This window comes from Eumetopias jubatus, unplaced genomic scaffold (assembly GCF_037043125.1).
Source record: "Eumetopias jubatus isolate StellerSeaLion01/CBP00866 unplaced genomic scaffold, mEumJub1_p1.0 scaffold_3, whole genome shotgun sequence".
NCBI classification, from domain to species: Eukaryota; Metazoa; Chordata; class Mammalia; order Carnivora; family Otariidae; genus Eumetopias; species Eumetopias jubatus.
This window is the reverse complement of record NW_028274809.1, coordinates 88,251,662-88,277,758: the sequence shown is the minus strand read 5'-3', so window position 1 is coordinate 88,277,758 and position 26,097 is coordinate 88,251,662. Positions and strand designations below refer to the sequence as shown.

At 34.1% G+C, this 26,097-nt stretch overlaps 1 protein-coding gene across 2 annotated transcripts in view; it reads right to left on the bottom strand.

The window, feature by feature from the left end:
- The window catches only part of LRP1B (LDL receptor related protein 1B), a 1,880,289-nt gene that overhangs the window by 742,588 nt on the left and 1,111,604 nt on the right, over positions 1-26,097 (bottom strand). For both annotated transcript variants that reach the window (XM_088022156.1, XM_088022157.1), the window contains 4 exons: positions 22,477-22,657; positions 16,379-16,598; positions 14,075-14,264; positions 3,258-3,380 (listed from right to left, as the gene is read on the bottom strand). In XM_088022156.1, coding sequence (XP_087878282.1) covers positions 3,258-3,380; positions 14,075-14,264; positions 16,379-16,598; positions 22,477-22,657 — 714 coding nt within the window. The remainder of the gene's footprint in view (positions 1-3,257; positions 3,381-14,074; positions 14,265-16,378; positions 16,599-22,476; positions 22,658-26,097) is intronic.

Sequence of the window (26,097 nt, the reverse complement as noted above, 5' to 3'; positions counted from 1 at the left end):
AGAAGCTTCTCAAACTTTTACCATTAAAAATTGAATAAGCTTATTTTTCTTTAGGTAAAAAGAGAGACCCTTTGCTCCTGCAGCATTCACTGTAAGGTCTGCGTCTATCAAAAAAGGAGATACTTGCACTGGTACCTTCCATCCTTGAGAGGAAATCTCGGGGTAGAGCAACGGCAGGATAACACTAGGTGGGGGTCCATAAAGGTTACTGTGTGTGTGTGTTTGTGTGTGTCTGTGTGTGTGTGCACATGCATACACACACATTTCATTTGTTCAAAATGTCAGAATTATTCATCTGGGATAGTAAAAAATTTCATTTTATACCAGAAAAATAACTTTAGATGAATCTGTGGTAGATACTAAAAATTGAACTAGGAAATGTACATATAAACTATACCTTTTCTCTCTCAATAACCAAGATAAGATTTAGCCTAGTAGACAATCAGAAAGACTTTATGTTGTTCAAAGTAATGCTTAATCCCTGCTTATTGAAAAACCATAGGTCTTGATAGATCTCTTCCCTTCTGATGATAAATAAACAACAAAATATGAATTAAAAAATAATACTACAGAGCAAAGGAAGGAAACCACCTGATGACGCAAAGAAAGTATACTTCAGAACATAATATGTTCTACAGGAATTGTCTTAATAGACAATTTAAAAACCCTACTAACAATGAGAAAAAATTTGCCCAGAGAAGTAAAATTTGTATTTCTACTCTCAAGTATAGTACCCCAGAATAAATTAAATAGTATTTCAAGAATTTTGAAGAAAATTTTTGTTTAGCCAAGAATTAATATCCAGAATTGTCAGTCATGTATAAATGCAAAGGAAACCTATAGAGAAAACACAGGAACTCCATAGTTATACAGTCTTTGTCCTCTTCTTGAAGAAGCAACTTCAAGAAATTACTTTATCTATCCTAAACATCAGTGAAAATAAATAATTAAACAGTGAGGAACTAACGTTTGACTTCTAAGCAATACAACCAGTGAAACACTGAGTCAGGTCTAAAAGAAAATATTATAAAATTGATCAACAAACTAGCTATACATGTCAAAACATTTTATAAAAAGATTTACTGATTGATGATTCAAAATAATATTCCTTGTCAGAAATCCTAAATTTTAAAGAATGAAATTAAGGAAGATAAAGAGAATAGAAGCCAAAGTCCTCATCTCAAATAGTTAAAATTCAAATTAATAAGAATAGAATTTAAAACTGGTAGTATTATTCCGAATGCTTAAAAAAGAAAATGTAACAAATTGACCATGGACTATATGGTAAAATACAGAAGGGATCATAAACAGTAAAGAAACACACACATATCTATAACAATCCATCAGAAATAACACCAAACATCAAGTAGAAAAATGAAGATAAATGGTTTAAAAATCATGTTTACAAAGAATATGTAGTCACATGATAAGATGCTTATGCTCCTATTAAATAAAAATAAAGCACAATGTAAATGATACTGTGGTATGATCCAAAATGTGTAAAAATGCAACATAACTAAGAATTCCATCTCCAAAATAAAATAATTTGGGATCTAAATTCCTATGTATTAATTACGTGAATTATGAAAAGTTATTAACCCTCAAGTCTACATTCTGAATATTAAAGTGAAGTAATAATAGTATCTTCCTTATATGATTATTATAAGGGCTAATGAGAACCATGAAAATTTATCATAAAGTCCCACATCCTATATAAGAATACAATAAATTTTACCTATAATTCTTATTAGTAGTAGTAAAATATAATAACCTCCAGGGACATATAATTACAAGGAACAACAAGAAAATGTCTTAGTAGTTTATTTCTGAATAGTGGCATAATGGGTGGATTTTTCACTTAAATTTTTTCTGTATATTTCTCAAATGTTACTATGTATTAAATCATTTGTAAAAATCCCTTATTCACATTGTTTCTTCTTCAGAAGAAATAAAACATTTCAGATAAGTTGAAATCTTATTATACTTATTTCTCCTTCTGCCTTCCCCGAGATAATCATTATAATTGATGAAAAATGCATTTATTTATGTATTATTTAATAACTTGTGATGGTTAAGATTATGTGTCAACTTGAGTAGGTCTTAGAGTGCCCAGATGTTTGGTCAAATATCATTCTGGGTGTGTCTGTGAGAGTGTTTTAGATGAGATTAACATTGGGATCTGTAGACTAAATTAAGCAGGTGAGTGGCCCTCATCCAATCAATTGAAGGCCTGAATTGAATGAAAAAGCCTACCTTCCTGCACATAAGAGAATTCTCTCTGCCTGACTGTTTGGAACTGTCCATGGTTTTTTTTCTGACCTTCAGACTCCCACTGAAACACTGGCTCTTCTAGGGTCTTCAGCCTACCAGCATTCAGACTGGAACTACACCAATGGTACTCCCCAGTTTCCAACTGGCTGACTGCAGATATTGGGAGTTGTCAGCCTCCATAACTGCATGAGCCAATTCCTCATAACAAATCTCTTTCTATATATTTACATCCTATTAGTTCTGTTTCTCTGAAGAATCATGAATAACATGCAATTCTAGATCAAACCATTCCAGAAACATTTCTATAGTACTCAATAGATACATAGCATGTGTCCTATTGCTATGGTTAAGGAACTTGATATATATAAAGAGAACAAACTTCAAAAGGGTCACACTGGAATAACAAGATTCAGTAAATTGAGGGAGGTCAGTAAAAGTTAATAAAGTGCCTTTAATCCAGGTCAATCAATCCAATTAATTCAGTATCTTGAGAAAGTCCTGAATTTCCCTAAGTCTCTTTTTTGCCTCTCTTTTTGTCTTCACCAACAAAGATAGATAACTGAGCTTGTCCTAATGGTGAAGGTCCTTAACAATTTTATGAAATATTTTCTTCTGTGGCATATATATATTTTTATTACTAAACTATTTATATATATAATATACAAAAATAAGATATATAAATACAAACTATATACAAGCTTATATATATAATATATAAATATATATAAACTACTTTATAGATATATATATTTTTATTAGTAAACTATTATGCAACAGTCACAAATGCTCTGGAAAACGTCATCATTATTCACTGTTTTTTATATAAGTTAATTCAGTTAATTATTTGTAACCTAAAGAGGATTATACCTAAGTGATTATCTGAATTTCTCTTTCCAAGTTTGATTTTAATTCCTTTGGTTTCATCTGCTTTTCCTCTTCAAAAACACATGTATAATCAATGAATGTAACTAATGAACAAAACTTACATGTGCAAGTTGTCCCGTTTTCATCTAAAAGTTGATTATCAGCACAAGCACATACTCGGCCTCCTGGAATGGCCAAGCACAGTGTACTACAGCCCCCGTTATTTACTCGGCACATATTGTCACCTGCAAGAGTAGGGAAGTGAATATGTCAGAGAACTCTGATTCTATCCAAAGTTAGCAAGTTCAGGTTCACATTCTTTCTAGGAGACACAGGTAGGCATAAAAATGTATGCATATATATGCATATGTATATTACATATTCATTAATGTAGTCAGGAAAACTACTGAACCCTAAATAAAATTCAGAAACATTTAAAAATATACGATGTGCTGGGAAATAGAAGGAATTTGCATGTTCGTCAGAAGAAACAGGTATGGGGGCAGATAAGCACCAGAAGAGAGTAAGGTTACAGGACATGATGATGTCTGTCTAGGATAGCAGAATCAGATCAGAAGAAACAACCTGAAGTATATAATCATTTCCTTCCATTATTCTGAGAAGTAAACTAAATTTGCTATGTTTATGAAAAGTAAAAATACACTTGAAAGCTAAGGAAGCTAATAATTCAAGCTTTAGTATCAATTTCCGAACTCAGAGGATAATGAAGCTTAGTTCAAGTTTTTCCCAATAAGGACTGTAGAGACTTTTTAAGTAGTTTCCAGATATAACCATGTTTATTCAATAATTATACAATAAAAATGTAATACTTCATAGAATACTTAGGTGTTCTGAATATGCTATGCATATTATGTACAGGATTAAATTGTATATCATTATTTTAGTAACATTCAGATTCTTGAAAATTTGATTTAATCAAAATATTTTGGGGGGAGGATGGCAGAGGAGTGGAGACCTAAATTTCATCTGGTCCCAGGAATTCAGCTAGATAGGGATCAAACCATTCTGAACACCTACGAACTCAACAGGAGATCGAAGAAAAGAATAGGAACAACTCTGAACAGAAAAGTGACCACTTTCTGGAAGGTAGGATGTGTGGAGAAGTGAATCCGAGGCGATATTCGGGAAGATAGACGGTGGGAGAGGGGGCCTCCACCAGCCACTACCGGCAAGTGACAGAGCAGTAGAGCACAAAATCAGAAATTTTAGAAGTCTGCTCCTCTGAGGGACATTGCTCCAGAGGCTAAGTGGAGGTGGAACCCTCGTTGGGAGAGTGTGGTCTCAGGACCCTCAGGGTCATAGAAAAACCGGGGGTGCCTGAGTACAGCAGAGCTCCCAGGTATCGGAGTGGGGAAGTGGCTGCAGAGACGGAGCTGAGGCACAGGCTCTCATCTCGGGGTTGCCATAAACTGTGATCCACAGCACAGTCGGGCCACTGCTCTTCCAGCAGGGACCCAACAATCGGCAGATCCGGGGAGACTCCCCTTCCTCCCCTGGGAAGAGTGGCGCAGGAGTGCAACACAGGGATCTGCTGGGTTTGGAAACTCCACACGGGGTCACAGGTCGGGTGAGCATGGAGTGCAGCCAGAGACCAGGGAGACAGGAGTGACTGACTGCTTTTCTCTGGGGCCTCACTGAGGAGTGGTGCCCCTAGTTCTTGGCTCCTCCCAGGTGGAGATTGGGAGGCCGCCATTTTCACTCTCGTCCTCCAAAGCTGCACGGAAAGCTTGCAGGAAACAAAAGTTTCTGAGAGCAAACCCGAGCAGATTACTTAGCCCGGCCCGGCAAGGGTGGGGCAATTCCGCCTCCAGCAAAGACATTTGGGAACCACGGCAACAAGGCCCTCCCGCAGAAGATCAACAAGAACAGCCAGCCAAGACCAAGTTTACCGATCAGTGAGAATGACAGAACTCCAGCGCTAGGGGAATACAGCACATAGAATTCATGGCTTTTTTCCCATGATTCATAGTCTTTCAAAGTAATTTTTAAAATTTTCTTTATCTTTTTCTATTTTTTTTGAATTTTTCCTTTTCCCTTTTTCAACCAAAATCTTATCAATCCCTTTTTTTTAATCTTTTTTATTTTTCATTTTTAGAGTCATATTCTATCCCTTCATAGTAGTAAACCTTATTTTTGGTATATATATATATATATATATATATAACTTGTTCTTTCTTTAAAATTTTGGGATATAGTTTCTTCTAACAGACCAAAATATACCCTAAATCTCTGGTGTATGGCTTTGTTCTAGTCTCCTGCCTGATCACATTCTCTCCCACTTTTTTTTTTTTTTTTGGTTCTTTTTTAATTTCTCTTCTTTCTTTTTTCAACCAACTTCTTCTCAATTACTTTTATAAAATCTTTTAAAATTTTCATCTTTACAGTCATATTCCATCCCTTCATCGTATTTACCCTTATTTTTGTACATATATAAGTTTTTCTTTCTTTAAAATTTCGGGAGGCAGTTTCTTCTAACAGACCAAATACGCCCCAAATCTAGTGTGTGGCACTGATCTATTCACCAGCCTGATGATATTTGATCATAATCTTTTTTTTTTTCTTTCTTTCTTTCTTTCCCTTTCTTTTCCCCCCTGGTCTCGGGTCTCCTAGTTTTGTTTAGTGTATATTTTTCTAGGGTCACTGTTACCCGGTTAACATTTTGTTCTCTCATTCATCTCTTCTTCTCTGGACAAAATGACAGGATGGAAAAAATCACCTCAAGAAAAAAAAAAAAAAGAACGAGAGGCAGTACCAACTGCCAAGGACCTAATCAATAAGGACATTAGTAAGATGTAGGAACTAGAGTTCAGAATGAAGATTATAAAGATATTAGTTGGGCTTGAAAAAAGCATGGAAGATACTAGAGAATCCCTTTCTGGAGAAATAAAAGAACTAAAATCTAACCAAGTCGAAATAATAAGGCTATTAATGAGGTGCAATCAAAAATGGAGGCTCTAACTGCTAGGATAAAGGAGACAGAAGAGAGAATTAGTGATATAGAAGACCAAATGATGGAGAATAAAGAAGCTGAGAAAAATGAGATAAACAACTACTGGATCATGAGGGCAGAATTCGAGAGATAAGTGATACTATAAGATGAAGCAATTTTAGAATAATTGGGATCCCAGAAGAAGAAGAAAGAGAGAGAGAGGCAGAAGGTATATTGGAGCAAATTATAGCAGAGAACTTCCCTGATCTGGGGAAGGAAACAGGCATCAAAATCCAGGAGGCACAGAGAACCCCCTCAAAATCAATAAAAATAGGTCAACACCCCGACATCTAGTAGTAAAACTTACGAGTTTCAGAGACCAAGAGAAAATCCTGAAAGCAGCTTAAGGCAAGAGGTCAGTAACCTACAACAGTAGAAACATTAGATTGGCAGCAGACGTATCGACAGAGACCTGGCAGGCCAGAAAGGACTGGCATGATATATTCAGAGCACTGAATGAGAAAAATAGGCAGCCAAGAATACTATATCCAGCTAGGCTGTCATTGAAAATAGAAGGAGAAATAAAAAGCTTCTAGGACAAACAAAAACTAAAGGAATTTGCAAACATAAAACCAGCCCTAAAAGAAATATTGAAAAGGGTCCTCTAAGCAAAGACAGAGCCTAAAAGTAGCATAGGCCAGAAAGGAATAGAAACAATATACAGTAACTGTCATCTTACAGGCAATACAATGGCACTAAATTCATATCTTTCGATAGTTACCCTGAATGTAAATGGGCTAAATGCCCCAATCAAAAGACACAGGGTATCAGATTGGATTAAAAAAAAAAAAAGTCCCATTGATATGCTGCCTGCAAGAGACTCATTCTAGACCCAAAGACACCTCCAGATGGAAAGTGAGGGGGTGGAAAGCCATTTACCATGCTAATGGACATCAAAAGAAAGCTGGGGTGGCAATCCTTAGATCAGACAAATTAGATTTTAAACCAAAGACTATAATAAGAGATGAGGAAGAACATTATATCATACTTAAAGGGTCTAGCCAATAGGAAGATCTAACAATTGTAAAAATTTATGCCCCTAACATGGGAGCAGCCAATTATATAAGGCAATTAATAACAAAAGCAAAGAAACACATTGACAACAATGCAATAATAGTAGGGGACTTTAACACCCCCCTCACTGAAATGGACAGATCATCTAAGCAAAAGATCAACAAGGAAATAAAGGCTTTAAATGACACACTGGATCTAATGGACTTCACAGATATATTCAGAACATTCCATCCCAAAGCAACAGAATACACATTCTTCTCTAGTGCCCATGGAACATTCTCCAGAACTGATCACATCCTAGGTCACAAATCAGGTGTCAACCACTATCAAAAGATTGGGATCATTCTCGGTGTATTTTCAGACCACAGTGCTTTGAAACTAGAACTCAATCACAAGAGGAAAGTTGGAAAGAATTCAAATACATGGAAGCTAAAGAGCATCCTACTAAAGAATGAATGGGTCAACCAGGAAATTAAAGAAGAATTAAAAAAATTCATGGAAACCAATGAAAATGAAAACACAACTGTTCAAAATCTTTGGGATTCAGCAAAGGCAGCTCTAAGAGGAAAGTATATAGCAATACAAGCCTTTCTCAAGAAACAAGAAAGGTCTCAACTACACAACCTAACCCTACACCTAAAGGAGTTGGAGAAAGAACAGCAAATAAAGCCTAAACCCAGCAGGAGAAGAGAAATAAGAAAGATCAGAGCAGAAATCAATGAAACAGAAACCAGAAGAACAGTAGAACAGATCAACAAAACTAGGAGCTTGTTCTTTGTAAGAATTAATAAGATTGATAAACCCCTGGCCAACCTTATCGAAAGAAAAGAGAAATGACCCAAATCAACAAAATCATGAATGAAAGAGGAGAGATCACAACCAACACCAAAGAAATACAAACAATTATAAGAACATATTATGAGCAACTCTATGCCAGCAAATTAGATAATCTGGAAGAAATGGGTGCATTCCTAGAGATGTATCAACTACCAAAACTGAACCAGGAAGAAATAAAAATCCTGAACAGACCCATAACCACTAAGGAAATTGAAACAGTAATCAAAAATCTCCCAACAAACAAAAGCCCAGGGCCAGATGGCTTCCCAGGGGATTTCTACCAAACATTTAAAGAAGAATTAATATCTACTCTTCTGAAACTCTTCCAAAATATAGAAATGGAAGGAAAACTTCCAAAATCATTTTATGAGGCCACCATTACCTTGATCCCAAAACAGACAAAGACCCCATCTAAAAGGAGAATTACAGACCAATATCCTTGATGAACATAGCTGCAAAAATTCTCAACAAAATACTAGCCAATAGGATCCAACAGTACATTAAAAGGATTATTCACCATGACCAAGTGGGATTTATCCCTGGGCTGCAAGGTTGGTTCAACATCCACAAATCAATCAATGTGGTACAATATATTAGTAAAAGAAAGAACAAGAATCATAGGATCCTCTCAATAGATGCAGAAAAAGCATTAGACAAAGTACGGCATCCTTTCTTAATTAAAACTCTTCAGAGTGTAGGGATAGAGGGTACATACCTCAATATCATAAAAGTCATCTATGAGAAACCCGCAGTGAATATCATTCTCAATGGGGAATGACTGAGAGCTTTTTCCCCTAAGGTCAAGAACACAGCAGGGATGTCCACTATCACCACTGCTATTCAACATAATACTAGAAGTCCTAGCCACAGCAATCAGACAACAAAAAGAAATAAAAGGCATCCAAATCAGCAAAGAAGAAGTCAAAATCTCACTGTTTGCAGATGATATGATACTTTATGTGGAAAACCCAAAAGACTCCACCCCAAAACTGCTAGAACTCCTACAGGAATTCAGTAAAGTAGCAGGATATAAAATCAATGCACAGAAATCAGTGGCATTTCTATACACCAACAACAAAACAGAAGAGAAATTAAGGAGTCGATTCCTTTTAGAATTGCACCCAAAACCATAAGATAACTAGGAATAAATCTAAGCAAAGAGGCAAGAATCTGTACTCAGAAAACTGTGGAATACTCATGAAAGAAATTGAGGAAGACACAAAGAAATGGAAAAATGTTCCAAGCTCATAGATTGGAACAACAAATATTGTGAAAATGTCAATGCTACCTAGAGCAATCTACACATTTAACGTAATCCTTATCAAAATACCATCCACTTTTTAAAAAGAAATGGAACAAATAATCCTAAAATTTGTATGGAACCAGAAAAGACCCCAAATAGCCAGTGGAATGTTGAAAAAGAAAAGCAAAGCTGGCGGCATCACGATTCCAGACTTCCAGCTCTATTACAAAGCTGTCATCATCAAGGCAGTATGGTACTGGCCCAAAAACAGACACATAGATCAATGGAACAGAATAGAGAGCCCAGAAATGGACCCTCAACTCTATGGTCAACTCATCTTCAACAAAGCAGGAAAGAATGTCCAATGGCAAAAAGACAGTCTTTTCAACAAATGGTGTTGGGAAAATTGGACATCCGCATGCAGAAGAATGAAACTGGACCATTTCCTTACACCACACACAAAAATAGACTCAAAAATGGTTGAAAGACGTAAATGTGAGACAGGAGTCCATCAAAATCCTAAAGGAGAACACAGGCAGCAACCTCTTCGACCTCAGCTGCAGCAACTTTTTCCTAGAAACATCACCAAAGGCAAGGGACCAAGGGCAAAAATGAACTACTGGGACTTCATCAAGATAAAAAGCTTTTGCACAGGGTAGGGGGATGGGTTAGCCTGGTGACGGGTATTAAAGAGGGCACATTCTGCATGGAGCACTGGGTGTTATGAACAAACAATGAATCATGGAACACTACATCAAAAACTAATGATGTAATATATGGTGATTAACATAACAATAAAAAAATTAAAAAAAAAAACTAAATTATATAGACAATGAAGAAAAAAAAGCTTTTGCACAGCAAAAGAAACACACACATACATTCTATTAGGAGCCTAATTAGTCTTTTGGGCTATTTTTTGATGGTGATTATTTCCAAAATGGAAAATTTGGAAAGAAAGACAAATTTTGTGATGATGGCCCTATCACTAAATGTAAATCTTAGTAGACTACACAATAATGTGGTTAATAAACAAGTCACATACTAAATAAAAATTACTGTGTCTGATATATTAATGCTTTGTAATATAAGATCTCCTAATCCTGAGTTCTATAGGGTAGTCAAGAACTTTACATTTTTTAAAAAAAGTTTTGAATAAAAATTTATCAATGTCAGAACTACAATCACTACAGAAAAGACATACTCTTTTCCTTCTATCTAAAAGTATAGTAGTTTTATGTTTTTTTTTAATTGGCCACATAAATTCATCACATAAAACACTTTAAGGTCAGACAAACCTGAATTTGAATCCCAGTTTTTCCCTGGCTCATTGTTTCCTGTGGTCAAATGGCTATATCTGCCTGATCTTTGGGTTTTTCATATGCACAATAGAAATCGATAGTATCTACCTTAAATATCTTTTATGAGATTCAAATAAGAATATTTAGCCCATTTCCTTGTAGTTAGAATTACAGTTAATTATTAGTTAATAAATTTCATATATTTGGCATAGAAGCTAATCTATTATTTTTAATTCTATATAAGAAAATATTCATTAATCATTTTAGATATTGCACTTAGTTTTGAATATCTTATTCTCTAAAATGTGGGGGGGGGAGTGTGCTTTTGAACCTAGAGAATAAACAGGGAAAAGTGTTAGTTTTATACAATTCCTGTGCTTTATCTGAGAAATTTCGGGAAAGGATTTTAACAATTCTTCTAGATATCTAATGTAAATGAAAAAGAAGGAAAATTTATCAATTAAATCGGAAGAAACAGCAATAGCATATGAGAAAAAATGTTTTGGCATTACTTAGGAATTCATTCCTAAGGGTACTTTTCTGTTTAGTATGGTTGTAAATCTACCTTCCTGAAATTAGCTGTTATATTAACAAATAATTTGATAAAAGACTCTTCTGATCTGGAGAGGTCAAATTAGCTGACTAATTTTCTGACACCAAGTCTAAAAGAATTTAGATGTTACATTAATATGAATATGAATTTTATATTAATAACATTCCTGGATATTTCTCATGGTATTCCTATTGGGTGGGATGTGTGTGTGTGTATGTGTGTGATATAATCTAGCATCTACGTATATACGTTTGTTTGTGTGTGTGTATATATATATATATATATATATATATATATATATACACACATATTCTCTCTCTCTCTATATATATATATATTCACAGATACATGTATAAATACTACATATAAGTTTATATAAGGTATATAGTCATATACATAGTTTCTCAGAGAGTGAAAATACAAGACTATATAAGACTACTTTATCCCATTCCATGAAGAAATAGTGATCTGTACCTATGTAGGAAGATGGTTTTCTATTCAATTCCAACTATTTTATTCTTAGAAAAACAGTCTAACAAGACAGTATGTAACCAAAGTTTGAGTGCCACTGATTGTGTGTTTCTAAATATTTATTAATATCTGATGTTCATAAGATGCAAAGAGAAATGTCATTCACTTTCTCATGAGAGAAAATTATAATATGGTAAGATAACATGTCTGCATTTGAACATCTGAGTGCATTTTGCTTTATAATCTACCTATTCTGATTAGTTTAGTAAAAATATGAAAAACTTAAATCTTAAGTAGGTTATCCAATTCAATGTCTTTTGACTAAATGAAAAATATTTTGGCCAGACATCCTCTTCATACTCTATTACCTATTCAAAAGATCCACTTAAGTACTACTCATTCCTTAGCTACAAGAAGACTGGGTAGAAAACTCAAACTAATTGATTATTTCACCTAAGTTTATGAAAAATAATCAATCAATTTGCCCAAACACATTATTTCAGTAAGACAACATAATGGTTTCTATAATAAAGGTTGTATAAAGAGTTTAGTAGTTAGGGCTAAGCTTTCATTTTAATGTGACTTTAATTAACAATTTTTAAAAAGCACTTTAAAAAAGCATTGTCCATCCAAGAGATAGCATTGAACAATTATATGCCAATGGAACTGTCTAGAACACCAGGCATATTTCCTCATGAAATACAGGAGTACATTCCACATAGTCCTATCAGAGGCATGTGCTCAATTGTATATGATTGTGATACATTGTTCCTTTCAATATTTACTTAACGTTTTTATATGGAAGGAGACTTTAACTAAATGCATCCTTATAGAGAAATGATAAAGGAAAATTAATATAAAATGTGTGGGAGGTACATGTAATGACAATTAAATAGTGATTTAATTCTTACAGGAATTTTATGAAGAAAGCATTTCTTATCTTTGTGAAATCTTTTATGATATGTCTAAAGTTTCAGAAGAAAAAGTGTTGGAACCTGGATGTGAGCCCAAGACCATTTTACAGTAAGTCAGGTGTTTCTTATCTCACATGCTGCATTTAATTCATCAACTTTCTAAAACCACTAGAAGTTTGAAGAAAATGAAGATTCTGAAAACATCATGGAATTTGGCTAGAAGGAGTTCAGCAATGATATTCAAGATTAACAATTTCTAAAGAGAATGGAAATAGGAAATGGGATTGTATACTGATTACTGTAATAAAATCTAGGAAACCAATGATTATGAAATTAGAGGGTACAACAATCAGGAAAGGAAAACCCTACAGGAGATGAGAAGAGTTGTTCTTTTTCAGGGTCTTGCCTCCAGTTTGGGGTAGACTCTCCATAATGGTTGGGGAAGGGAGGGGGTAAGGAGCAGTACATGAATGTAATAGAAAATATTAGCATTTTATCTATCTAGACAATTGTTACTATTCTTCATTACTTGTCCAAAAATACAGCTTATACCACTTCAAATAATTTCACTTTTATTCTTTTTAAAGATTTTATCTTTCATTATCTATTGAAATTTCTTACTTTATATACTTCCATCATTTTATAAAATTGCATTTGTATCCCAATGAGGCAATTTTAATACAGTAGGAAAAAAAAACAAGCACTTCAATGAGATAGTTTGCTTTTAAGATATCTGATTTAGCTGAAATATCTTAAAAAAATCTCTTACTACTAGATAACTTTCTATTGACAATATATGCATTGAAAAACTCAGGATATTATTTTTTCATCCTAAATTTGTTGAAATGTCCGCTCATTAAGTTTTCACAAGAATATCTCCATAAATAAAAGGAACAGTGACTATTTAGATTCATAACAAAAGTCTACCACACAATTTACTAAGCTGTTTTCTTTGCTTAATACCTAAATTCTGAGTCATGCAATTTGTAGATGGCCTAATAAATATTAATAACTCATGTAGATAAAATGTACAATAACATTACCTGATTTTAATAAGACATGAATATCATAGTAGATTATTTCCCTTTCTTAACATCTAAAATAATTAAATGTTCCTTAAATGGACATGACACTAATCAGATAAATATACTAATATACTTTTTACAATACTCTTTTCATAGTACGACTTATTTTAAAATATTTTCACATAATACTTCTTTCCCATGAAAAGTTTTTCTCGCTGCTCACAATACTTAATCTTTAAAACATTAAGTGGATCTTTTTCCTTTTTACTTTAAATAACTGTCTTCTTCAGTCTTCTTTACTCTAAATAACATGAAGATAACATGAAAAAGGAAGCATTTGGAGAAATCCTTGAACTTCACCCAAATAGAATTCCCAGTTACTTGCTTAGGCTATTTTCAACAATAAATAATAAATGTTTATTGTAACAAAATCTAAGATTTGATTGACTCTGGAGTGACTAGACACCTTTTATCATAAAACTTAAATGACACTGTCAAAATAAAAACTTTTGTAAATACTGTGAAGTATTAGTGTAGGTAAAACTCAGAAGAAATTTTATATGGTTTTTAATACCTTGTTGCTTTCGTGGATCATAAATCTGAAGCCCAAACAGGGGTGGTCTTTCACGCCTCAGTAATGTCACCTCGTTCGTTATCAAATCTAGTTGAAAAATGGAACCGTTCATATAATCGGTCCAGAACACATAATTCCCGTGATGCGAGAGTCCAAAAGGATGGTTCAGCTCTTTCCCACTGTAAACAATCTGTAAAATATAAACACATTGTGAAAAATCAGAACTGACCTTTAAAAACATAACTAAATATTTATAGAAAATGATATTCAAACAAGTATAACAGATAATGATGTAACTAATATCTTAACTCATTTTCTTTCAGTATATTTGAAAAATGTATTTCACAATGTGAGCATATTTTTCTGCTTTTAGGACATGTTATTTGAAGGAGGTATTTGTATTTCATCCATTTAAATCCTCTCGTATATGACATTACTCATATGGTCAAGAAATACAAACATTAAAATGACTTTGCCTGACACTCTTTCCTGCTCTTTTCTTTATGATATTCCAGTATCATAACCTGGAATAGAAACTGATCTGAGCAATTAGTGTCATTATGTGTATTTTGATATTGCTTATCCAACAGCCAAGGAATAAAACATGGTCTTACAACATTGGGAGTGTAAAGGATTCTCCTACTTAATTGGGCCAATGCAAATTGAAGAAATCTGGGAAACGACAGGAAGGGAGGTCGAGTTTTTAATTTTGAACATAGAAACATTTATTCGTAGTAAGTAGATAAACAAGACTCACTGGCTAATTTCAGTTCTGGTTTTCTTAGTATATTCTTTACATTCTAGTTGTATTTTGTTTTTGTTTAACTGGAACAAACGTGTGATAAGTGCTGTTTCACATGGAGGTTTGTAGAAGAGGAATCAGGAATCACACTTCCAATAATAATATCTTTTCACCGTTCACCATTTATAAAGTGATATTGTATACAATATGAAAAAGTATTTTGTATTCACTCTATTTAAAATTAAAGAATTGAAGAAGTTATCTAAATATTGTGGGGTTAGAAATTCAAGTTTTGCTCCTCTTATCTGAATTCTTCATGTCACATTTTCATATACTGAATAATTAAGATAGTTTTTTACCTTTATTTTCTCACCTACATGAAGTCTAAAATATACTAGCCATTACAATGTTATCTATGTGGTGTACATATCAATATCTTTATTTTATTTATTTATTTTTTATTTGACAGAGAGAGTACAATCACAGGGAGTGGCAGGCAGAGGCAGAGGGAGAGGGAGAAGCAGGCTCCCTGCCAAGCAGGGAGCCCGAAGTGGGACTCAATCCCGGGACTCCAGGATCATGACCTGAGCCAAAGGCAGCCACTTAACCATCTGAGCCACCCAGGTGCCCCATATCAATATCCTTAAAGGAGTCATACGCATTTATTTGGCACCTGTTAAATATGTGATATTAGGTTAAATGCCAATCAATTTTACTATTGGGGGATAAATACTAAAAGCATGGTTAGAGTCAACCAATGATTGAAGTAGTCTTAACTTCTTACTGTACTGTTTATTTCTCAAACAGAATTCATAATGAGTAGGCTAGGCCAACTATGCAGTCTTTCTTTCCAAAAAAAAGTATAGTATTAATGGAAGCATTCTGATAATTTCTAACATTCTATTTTCTATTACGTAACTAAACAATTGAAGTCAGTTTATAAAGTTATATGCACTCAGGTTATTATAAGATACAATGTAGAGGTGATGTTCTCTTAACACGGCTTCTGTTGGCACACAGTCAACTCCATCCTCTATTTTACTCAAGAATTTCAAAAGCGTTTGCAATGATCCTACCCAAAGAAGCAAGAGGAAATTGATATTTATTCATAGCAATAGGCTTGAAGTCCAGTTCATTTTTGTTTTCAATTCCACTGTCATGAAGTTCTTTATTTAAGTAAATGCACTATAATTACTTTTTCATAATATATAGGTTAAATTTCACCTGCAAATATTAAAGATATTTGAAGAGAGTTGGGTTTCTTGGTCATAGCAAACTCATAAATGATGGAGAAAAACTGCATTTTAAAACAGCTCCGATATCCTGAGAGCTTCTTTTTAAAATCCCACAAATCCTGGCATACCACAGTGAGCTGGTCCCCGTCTCCTGGAGGCAAGGGCCAGCTGCACTTCTTAATGCTCAGCCTCCTTTAGCCACCCCACAGAGACTACTGGCAGCCACCTCAGAGGGGTAAAAATAAACTTGAAAGTATTTCTAACACAACACAACATCGCTCTGTGAAGAAGCCTGTGAGTTAAAAAACAGCAGTATTTGTCTTTTACCTTCCTGTGAGTTCCATTCAAAAACACTTTTTCAATATGATCGTAATAGGCATCACACCAGTATAATGTGTTGGTGTGAAAGTCCAGAGTTAAACCGTTTGGCCACAGCATCTTTGAAGTCACAAAAATTTGCCGATTGAAGCCATCCATCCAGGCCTTCTCAATCCTTCCCACGCTGTCATCTATTTCATCTTCCTCCCAGTCTGTCCAATACATCCAACTAAGACGTTACAAACAAGAGCACACACGTTATTTCAACCAGCCACCATATGGAGGGATGCTTCTTTCGATTGGTCACTGCTCTAAAATCTAATTACATTCTGATTTCTCCTCCTATCTAAATGCTCATCTGCCAAGCGAGGGGGCATCTGTGGAGTCCTTGGGGAAGTACAGATGTGTTCAGTGAACATTCCATTCAGACACATTACAGAAAAACCACTATGGCACTTGTTGGTTCCATTTGCTCTTTAGCCTAACACTAAGTGCCAAATATTGATTTTCTCTGGGGTTGATACTAAGTTTGGAGAATGATTTTTGAAGCATTCTTATTTTTAAATGTTGTCCACTTCAGAAAACATATAATCAATGATGTGACTGAAAAGCAGATTGACTGACCTGAGAACTCACAATGCCGTTAATGATCTACTCCAGGCTTTATTTAATCTCTGATGAATTATTAGTTTTTAAGACAGGCAACTGAATTGTCTTTGTACTAAAGGGTATGGTCATACTGGGTTTATTTGGCCAAGTCTAATTTGTCTTCCTCATGCAAATTATCTATGCTTTATGGCTGCTTATTATTACCTCAAAACCCACAGAAGATGATTTAGCTGCACATAAGTTTAATAACATCAGGTTGACTGACCTTGAGATTTTGAGGTTTAATTTCTATCTCAAACAAAAGCTTCTTCCTTTAAAAACAAGTCTTTTGTGTAAGCTCTAACAGTGGGAGACGGAGCCTTCAGCTAATGTTCTAGTTCCCTCATGAATAATGTTAAAACCCTCCAAAAGTGTTGCTCTAGGGTCATGTGAAAGTTCTGGAGTTATTAATTAAAGTGTAGGTTTTAATTCAGTCACCTCATATACAACTTTATAAAGCTCTAAAGCTTTTCTAAGCTGTTGATCCTAGAAATGCCCTTAGTAGATCCTCTGCCTCCCACTTTTTGTGGACCCTAAAGAATTTCTGAGGTAATTTGGGAAAAATCTGTATCCATGACTAAAAAATTCCTACTGTGATCTAAACAGGAAGATTTGGGACAACTGAGGATGTAACACACCATTCATTATTTTATGCCAGTTAAGCTTTTTAAAAATTCCCTTAACAGTTTAAAATTATTTTGATATGTCTTTTTAGACCTGAGGAAATATATTGAGATTGGTGAATTTTATTGTCAAAATACATTCTTATCCTAGAAATATAAACATGGAAATATGTTTATCTTGCATCCAGTATGTTCTTCAAGTGGTCTTAATTATTGGAATAAATTAGGAACAAACGGGATAGTCCTTTCATTTCCTCTAGTCCTATGTTACTTAGATATAACTAGTTGACGTCAACTGTATAAAACAACTATGTAAAAGAGAAATATACAAATTTTTATCTCTATTAATACTCCATGAAATCTTAAATATGGTTAGTCAATGCAGTTTTATTATTGTTGCTATTTTACAACTTGTTAAATTGCAATTATCGTCCCCTGTAGGTTTCTTTTAACCACAGTAACACTCTTTTTTTTTCTTTGATTCTCCAACCCAAATTGCATATACATGCAGACACATACATGAAGGGTAATTGTGGTGAATCCAAGCATAATTTATATTATTTTGCTATTTAAAGAAATCATTGTTTGTGATCTGATCCATTATCTAAGATTATTTTTATTCAAACAGAATATAAGAAAAAATTTAAACAAGGGTGCCAATCGAACAGAGGCTAAGTGTGTGATTATCATCTCCCAATTTCATTATGTGATGAAAAGTTATATTGTGGAAGCCTTATAATCAATATGAAATGTGATCATTCCTAAACATAGAAAATAGGAAATATAACCTATAAAGTAAGTACAAACTAATATAAATGTTTTTATATGTGAGACTCAGGTATTCATTAAGTAAATATTAAGTTAAGTGAGCCTTCTGCTAATATGGAAGGAAAAATTTCACCTCTATTTTTCAAGTTCTGTTCAAATACAATTATTTGATGAAGTCTATTTCTACCCTTTTTGTCAAAATAAAGTCTTTCCTTTATTTCCTAGCGACATTTCTTTTTAGTTTTTTAAATAATATTTATTGAATTTTTGGCTTATATTATATTTAATGGTGTTACATGTCTGATGGTTTCGAACAAAAATTAAAATAATTAAGGGCAGGGATTATTTCTTACTTGTATTTGTACCCTATAGCACTAAGCTTGCTTTTGTTGATATTGATTGTACCCCCAAATTAAATTGTATTAGGTGGTCAATCCTAGACATATTGAAATCCTTAACCACTTCTCTGCCATGAAAATAACATACATTTTATTGTTAAAAAAACTCGATTTAGTGCTAACATAAGAGCTATGTTATCTAAAGGGTGTGGCACTATTAATTGAGGTAGGGATAGCGGAGATCATGTTTGGGGGGAAATACGCACTCAGCTTTGGGCATGTTTACTACAGATGATATTTTGAGAAGTCAGAACTGGAGACACAGGTTTCTAAGTTACTGATATAAATTATGAAGTGAGAAATTATTGGAAAGGAGGGAATTCGTCTCTATCTATCAGCTTGAGAAATAGTGCCATCATGACCAAGTCCCCCTACAGCTTTATCCCCATTTCTAAAACTGTGAAGGCCTGTGATTCCATTCTATCAATCCCCACTTTTCTATTCCTATTATAAATGCTACAGTCTGTCTTTTATCCCTTTTCAAAGGGAGCTTCTAACAGATTGTTCCCATACAACTATCATATTTCTATGACTTGTCTTCCAAAGTCATGAATTGAAAAACGTGACTTTTATTCTCAAAACCTTCCAATTATTGTCATCAGAAAAAAAAAATACCTTCTTTTAATCCCAACATTGAAGACTTCTGCATATTTCTAGTTTCATCTCCTACTATGTTCCTTCACATGCCCTCTGCTCTAGCCGTAGTGAACTCATCTCATCTCAAAACTGCCATTAACATCCGTGCCTCTAAACAATACTTATAATGTCTAGTCAGAGTACAGTGACTAACCTCATGACTGCACATCCTAAGCCCCAGAGACCAAATCTACTCATTTGGAAATCCTTTTCATTCTCTAAAGCTCAATTGTGAATTGAAAAACCACAATGATTTTCTGAAGAGCATTATTTCATTCTATTTAATTGATAGGTAATTTGTGTGTGTATGTGTGTGCACACCAAGCACACCAGATTATAAACTCCTTGAGGGCAATTACTGTCTTACTAACTTCTATTGCTCTAGATGGTAGTTACTCAAGAATATATTTTAATAAAGAAATAAATGAACAAATTCTTTACAGATTTTGTAATTGTTTATGAAACTTTGGATAAAGCATATCTCTGAAATGAGTAATTTTTTTAATTGACTATTTTAATAGAAAAACCCTGTAATTCTCTCTTCCTGTATACAGCTACAAATAGGTGTTATGGTAGGAAAAATGTAAATAAATCAAGTTTCTTATTTTTAATGTTTTGTGCAAAGTTATATTGTGCCTATTTCAAATGGACTTTTCCAAACTAAAGTTTCTTCTTTTTTAAAAATTATATTATAGTCAAACAATTATTTGGACAACAAATTCACATGATTCCACTTCTATCTTCCAATCCATTCTCCACAGAACAGGTTGGATTTTTTAAAATTCTTACTTCCCTATTTTATCCCTGCACTGAACACAAGTACAAAGCTCTCATCCTGCTTCCTTTCCAACTGCATCTTCATCACTTCTGCCCTTGCTATCAACAGTCCAACTCCACTGTCCTCATCTCGGTTCCTCTGATAGTCAAGCTTTTACCCAACTTAAGATCTTCAAATGTATGATTTTCTTGATCTGAAATACTCTTTCCCTCACTCTCCATTGCTGATTCCTTTTCTATGTTAAGTCTTGGTTTGAATGATACACCCTTGGAGAGGCCTTTCAGCAAACCTATTGAAATCCGTCTCCCTGTTAGTCTCCATTATGTCATTCTGTTTGTTCTCCTCCTTCATTCTGGTCTGTAGAAATTACATTAGTTGCTTATTTGGTACTTATTTCTTGTTCTATCTGCCTATCCTGCACCTTGCAGATAACAGAAGATGCTTCACAAGGTTTAAGGCTATGCCTGTTTTGTTAACTACTGTATACCTAGTGCAGAATTCTGGATATGGTATATTGCTAGGGAAAAATTTGTGTGCATGAAAAAAATATATATATTTGTGTGTGTATGTATATGCAAATAAATATATGTGTATGTATGTGTATATATGAATATATATGAATATATGTATATTCATATATATATACACACATATGTGTTTTTCAGGTTGGTGCATAATAGAAAATAGAAAATGTCTAGTGGAAAAGATTTAAGATTCTTTATAGCAACAGAGGCAAATATAGGGTCAGCTAGTAGATATTACAGAGATGCCGATATTGCCAGATATTGCCTTAATGAAAAGAAAAAAAAAGTCAATTAAAATGGTCCCCAAATACTATAAACTATGTAAATGTTATAGGGTTTAAATCCAAGTTGGATGCCTGCCTATGAGGGAAGTGTTGAAGGGGATTCTTGAATTTGAATAGAGAGATGGGACTAATGGCCTCTAAATTTCCTTCTAAATCATGATTCTATGACCTCCATATATTTCTCTAACAGAATACTGAGAAGGAAGACACTGTTTTAAGATATCTTGCTTCAAGTAGATTTAGACAGTGTGTAATAAATTGTTTCTCTTAAAATTAAGATTGCCTTGATTTAAATTTAGGTCAGATAGATGATTTGGCTTAAAAGTCCAAGAATAGGACAGATAATTATGGAATCCACACATAAAATCACTGAAATTACTTTATAATTATGTCTTATAAGAACACACACAATGAGTTCATCCACTGCTTAAATGTCAGCTTAGGAAGAAGTACTTTAATTGTATTTGTTTTGAGCTATTCTCAAGACAATTCTAGGAACTACAGTCTGGTGATCTCAGTTTATTAGGAAGCTATACACTTCCTCTGCAAGGGAGTATTTTTTCTATGTGTGTAGTAAGAAATAAAGAATATTTGTTTTGTGATGCTATTTTGAAACTGCAGTATAAGACATGGGAGGGATAAACATCACATATAACAACTGTACATTTAAAATATGTAATTCATTCATTTGATTCTGACATTCTGTTAGGAATGGTCACATTCTTCAATATTTCTATATGCACAATGTTGTTTATATTCAGGTAATGGGAAAAATATATTCCTGAGAATTACACAAACTATTCCATCCTAAAACAAGTAGTACATAAAAACTATGGTTATGTCTAGAATTATGTGACTACTAACCTTGACTAGTAAAAAGTAGTGGACTATAGTGTAGCTCTGAGCAAATTCTTGGAGACAGACTGCTGGGGTTTAAATATCTACTTGGTCACTTAATAATTTAATGCTCTTTTATAAATCAGTTATCAATTTCTCCTTTGTAAGACAAAGATGAGAATAGCAACTAGTTCAAAAGATTATTGTGAGGATTAGTGAACCTGTTTAACAAAATGTCTGGCCCACAGTAAATGTACAAAACAAATCTTTTCTATTTTCTGAATACATTCAATTTTAATACCCTTTAAAATATAAATTGATTGATTATCTCAATTGATTATTTATCTTGGTGTCAGGCAGTCTAAAATGGAGAATTATAGTCCTTGTCTGAGTAAATCAAATAAATATATCTTTTATACAAATAATCTGTTTATTTCAGTTAAGTGTATTTTGACACGTTTATTTAGCACATTTTCTACAAGAGAAAATCATTAAATGAGTAACTTTTCCCATTCAGGCCATTCATGTGTGAGTTTAAATCAAACTTGCTACTACTAAATATACAAAAAAACAATATTTTCCTCATATCAAACTGATAAAATATAACATACCCATTAACAGGATCCACCACAATCCCTCTGGGATGGGACATTTCTCCTTCTAAAAGAGTCTTCCGACTCTGAGAAGCTTTTTCCAGCCTGGCTACATTAATGGTCTTCCTATGACCATCATTTGTCCAGTAAAGGTTATTTCCAATCCAGTCCACAGCAATGCCTTCCACATTATCAAGATCTGTAAAAAGAAAAAACAAGAGAGCAACACATTTTACAATAGCGCACACTGCTTATGTTCTAGTTCAGAAATGTTTAATTCAAAAAGGAATGAATTCTGATTCATGCGTTCTTTATAGTCTCATTTTGGAAAATATCATTCCATAGCATATTTTTCAATTTTATTTTGAGTGCCATTTTATGTGAATGACAGGCCCTGTCTCGATATATTTTAAATGAAACAGTGATCTGCAGGAAAACAGGAAAATACAAGGGATGGCACAGCAAAGGGAGAAAATTCCCAGAACATAAATATAGTGATACAGACTGTTTAGAAAAAAAAAATCAAGTAATATGAACAAGTACTATGTTCAAAAAGTAAGCATATTGAAACTTGCAATATACAATTTGAGTAATCAAAATAATAGGAATGCCCTCTTGCCAAGAGATGACCAGGTCCAGCAGAAGCATACCTTTGAAAGCCCCGAACAGGTTTTCATCATGGAACTGTATGAACAGTGAATCCCAAAGAAACACTGAAATAATTCTCTATATTCTAGACTTATTTTTTTAAGATTTTATTTATTTGACAGTGGGCGGGGAGGGAGAGAGCACAAGCAGGGGGAGGGGCAGAGGCAGAAGCAGGCTCCCTACTAAGCAGGGAGCCCACTGACAACGTGAGGCTTCATCCCAAGACCCCAGGATCATGACCTGAGCCGAAGGCAGATGCTTAACTGACTGAGCAACTCAGGTGCCCCATTCTAGACTTATTTTTAAAAGGACACTATTCAGACTTCTGTAAGATACAGGCAGTGGTAATTCAAAGAGATATTATAAATACATAATCTTATATGAGTTCAACTAATTCAAACCTTTACAGAAAGGAAAATGCCAACACTTTAAAGTGAAGGGTTATCGTCTATTATCACGCAAGAAGTGGTAGAATTGGAACAAAAATCCAAGTCAGCTGATCCCCAGTGTAAAGATCTTTAAAACTGCACTATTCCTGGGGTGAGTCCTGCTCTCGCTTTTCGCCATTTGATGAACAACCTTCCAAACTGTCTACAGCATCATAAAGGCAGTTCCATTTCTCTGCTGCATAAGAAATTGCCGTGAATGCCTTTTCTTCTCTCAAAACCAAGGGAGCCTTTGTCTCCTTTCCTCCCAGGGATGAGGTAGAGAACTGGAGCTCACTGGACAAAACACTAGAGACAGAAGTGCTGATTGACACACTATGGGCACATCTTCCTGATATTCCCTCATATGCACATGTAATGAATATTTACTATTATCCTGTTTTTTAATCATGACCCTTCTGGCCTTGGAGAAAAATAAAATTTTCTTTGGTGACCCTTTCTGCTCATCAGCATGTGCCCTGACTCAGGATGATTAATACAACATGTGATTTGATCTAACTGAAAATCCCATTATAGTGAATCAGATATGTTCTCAATTTCACTAAGCTATCTGCTTCATTACCATCCGGTATGAGTCATTTTCAGAGGTTAATTGTGTCTATGCTTAGAAAAAAAGTTTAATTTTGTCTTTACTTTATTGACACTTAATTTTACTGAGCACTTTCTTGCTCTGGCATAATGGAAAAATAATAGCTGTTTACTCTTTTCCTTTATATTTATTAATAGTCTGTGGCTGATTTTTATCTTGTTAGTCAGTTTTCAAAAATTGTATTACATTTGAAATCTACTCTGGCACGAACACTTCCATCTTCAATAGCTCTCTTATTTTTATAAATTTCCTGTTGACATCTAACTTGACACTTTTTATTTATTTTTCATATGAAGCAGTTGCAATACTATGTGGATTGAAATTTTGTTTCTGACACTTAGATAAGCAACTCAGTCACTTTGATCTTTAATTTCTCCAATCATCAAGTGAAGGTAATCATAGCACCTACATCACAAGGTGATAACAAGGGGTAACTTAGCTACTACATGGAAAGCACTTAGCATACTGCCTACAATATTCTCAATTCCCAAAATATGTTAGCTTTTACTAATTTATCAGGATAAAAAATTCTATATATGCCCTGGCTCTTTGCCTTATGAGTATTACTTGATAGAAATATTCCTCATATTTTTCTCTCTGAGAATGATTATTTAATAATATGTCCTTGCATTTTGACCAGTGGCCAACTTCACCTAGAAATAGTATATGCAGAGTCAGTTGTGAATAAATAGTAAGTAAGAGTGAAATGGAATTGAATTCCAAAATTGGGAGGATTCTGTCCCTAATTACATTGGTTGCTTTTTCTTTGAAAAATGAAATGCTTGAACAGCATAAAGGAGTGATTAGGATCACAAGTTCTGAAATTACAAGACCTAGGCCCTGCCACTCACCATATCTCTGAGTGAATTCACTTAACCTTTCTACTCCTCAATTTCCTAATCTTTAAAATGGGTGTAATGATAGTGCTTAACTCATAGGATTGGCTTAAGATTAAATGAATGAATATGTGCAAAATCCTTAAAATAATAGTCAGCGCATGGTAAATGTTACATAAATATTGTTATTAATATTATTACTAATAATATCATTATCATTATAAGTTTCCCTGTAGCTACCTATCTAGTCTATTAAGATAGAAATGAAACAATTAGCTTAGTGGTTCTTTTTAAATATTTGTTTATTTATTTGAGAGAGAGAGAGCAAGAGTGGGGGGAAGGGGCAGAGAGAGAGGAAGACAGAAAATCTCAAGCAGACTTCTGCTTAGTACTGAGCCCCAAGCGGGGCTCAATCTCACAACCCTGAGATCATGACCTGAGCCAAAATCAAGACTTGGACTCTTAACCGACTGAGCCACTCAGACACCTTGGCCTAGTATTTTTTAGCTGTGTGTGCGTGTGTGTGTGTGTGTATGTGTGTGTGTTTTGTTTGTTTGTTTTCCATTGTGGGAAGAATGAGGCTGAATACAATTCTAAAATAAAGAAACTCATAAAACAGTCTATGTGCAAATCAGGAATCTTTCTAGGATATCTTTAATAAGGTATGGAGAGATTTCTTCTCTTGTAGGACAAAGACTGAACAACTAGTGAATCCCTTTTTCAATAACTATACATTGATAAAGTATTCTGACTTTGTACCATTCGGTACCTGCCTTTAATGAGCCAATGACTGATGTAACACTAAGACATAGGACACTGGTTTTATGTAAATTTGATTTTTTATTGAAAAAGTTTGGTTGGAGCCTACCTGCAATGGACTATTAGGGACTCTATGACCAAAATCCTTCAACCAGGTGATCAGGACATATGAAAGTTGATGTCACTCAAATTTCAAACAAACATAGATGACTACAGAGATATGAGTTACCAGCTTGAGAAAACACATGACTTCAAATATAAGAAAGCTGTTTGATAAAGTTGGTAAAACTTGATAGAGTAGATTGCTTTGATATCTTTTGGTGGAGTTCAAGTATTCTACATTCCAAAATCAACATTCACT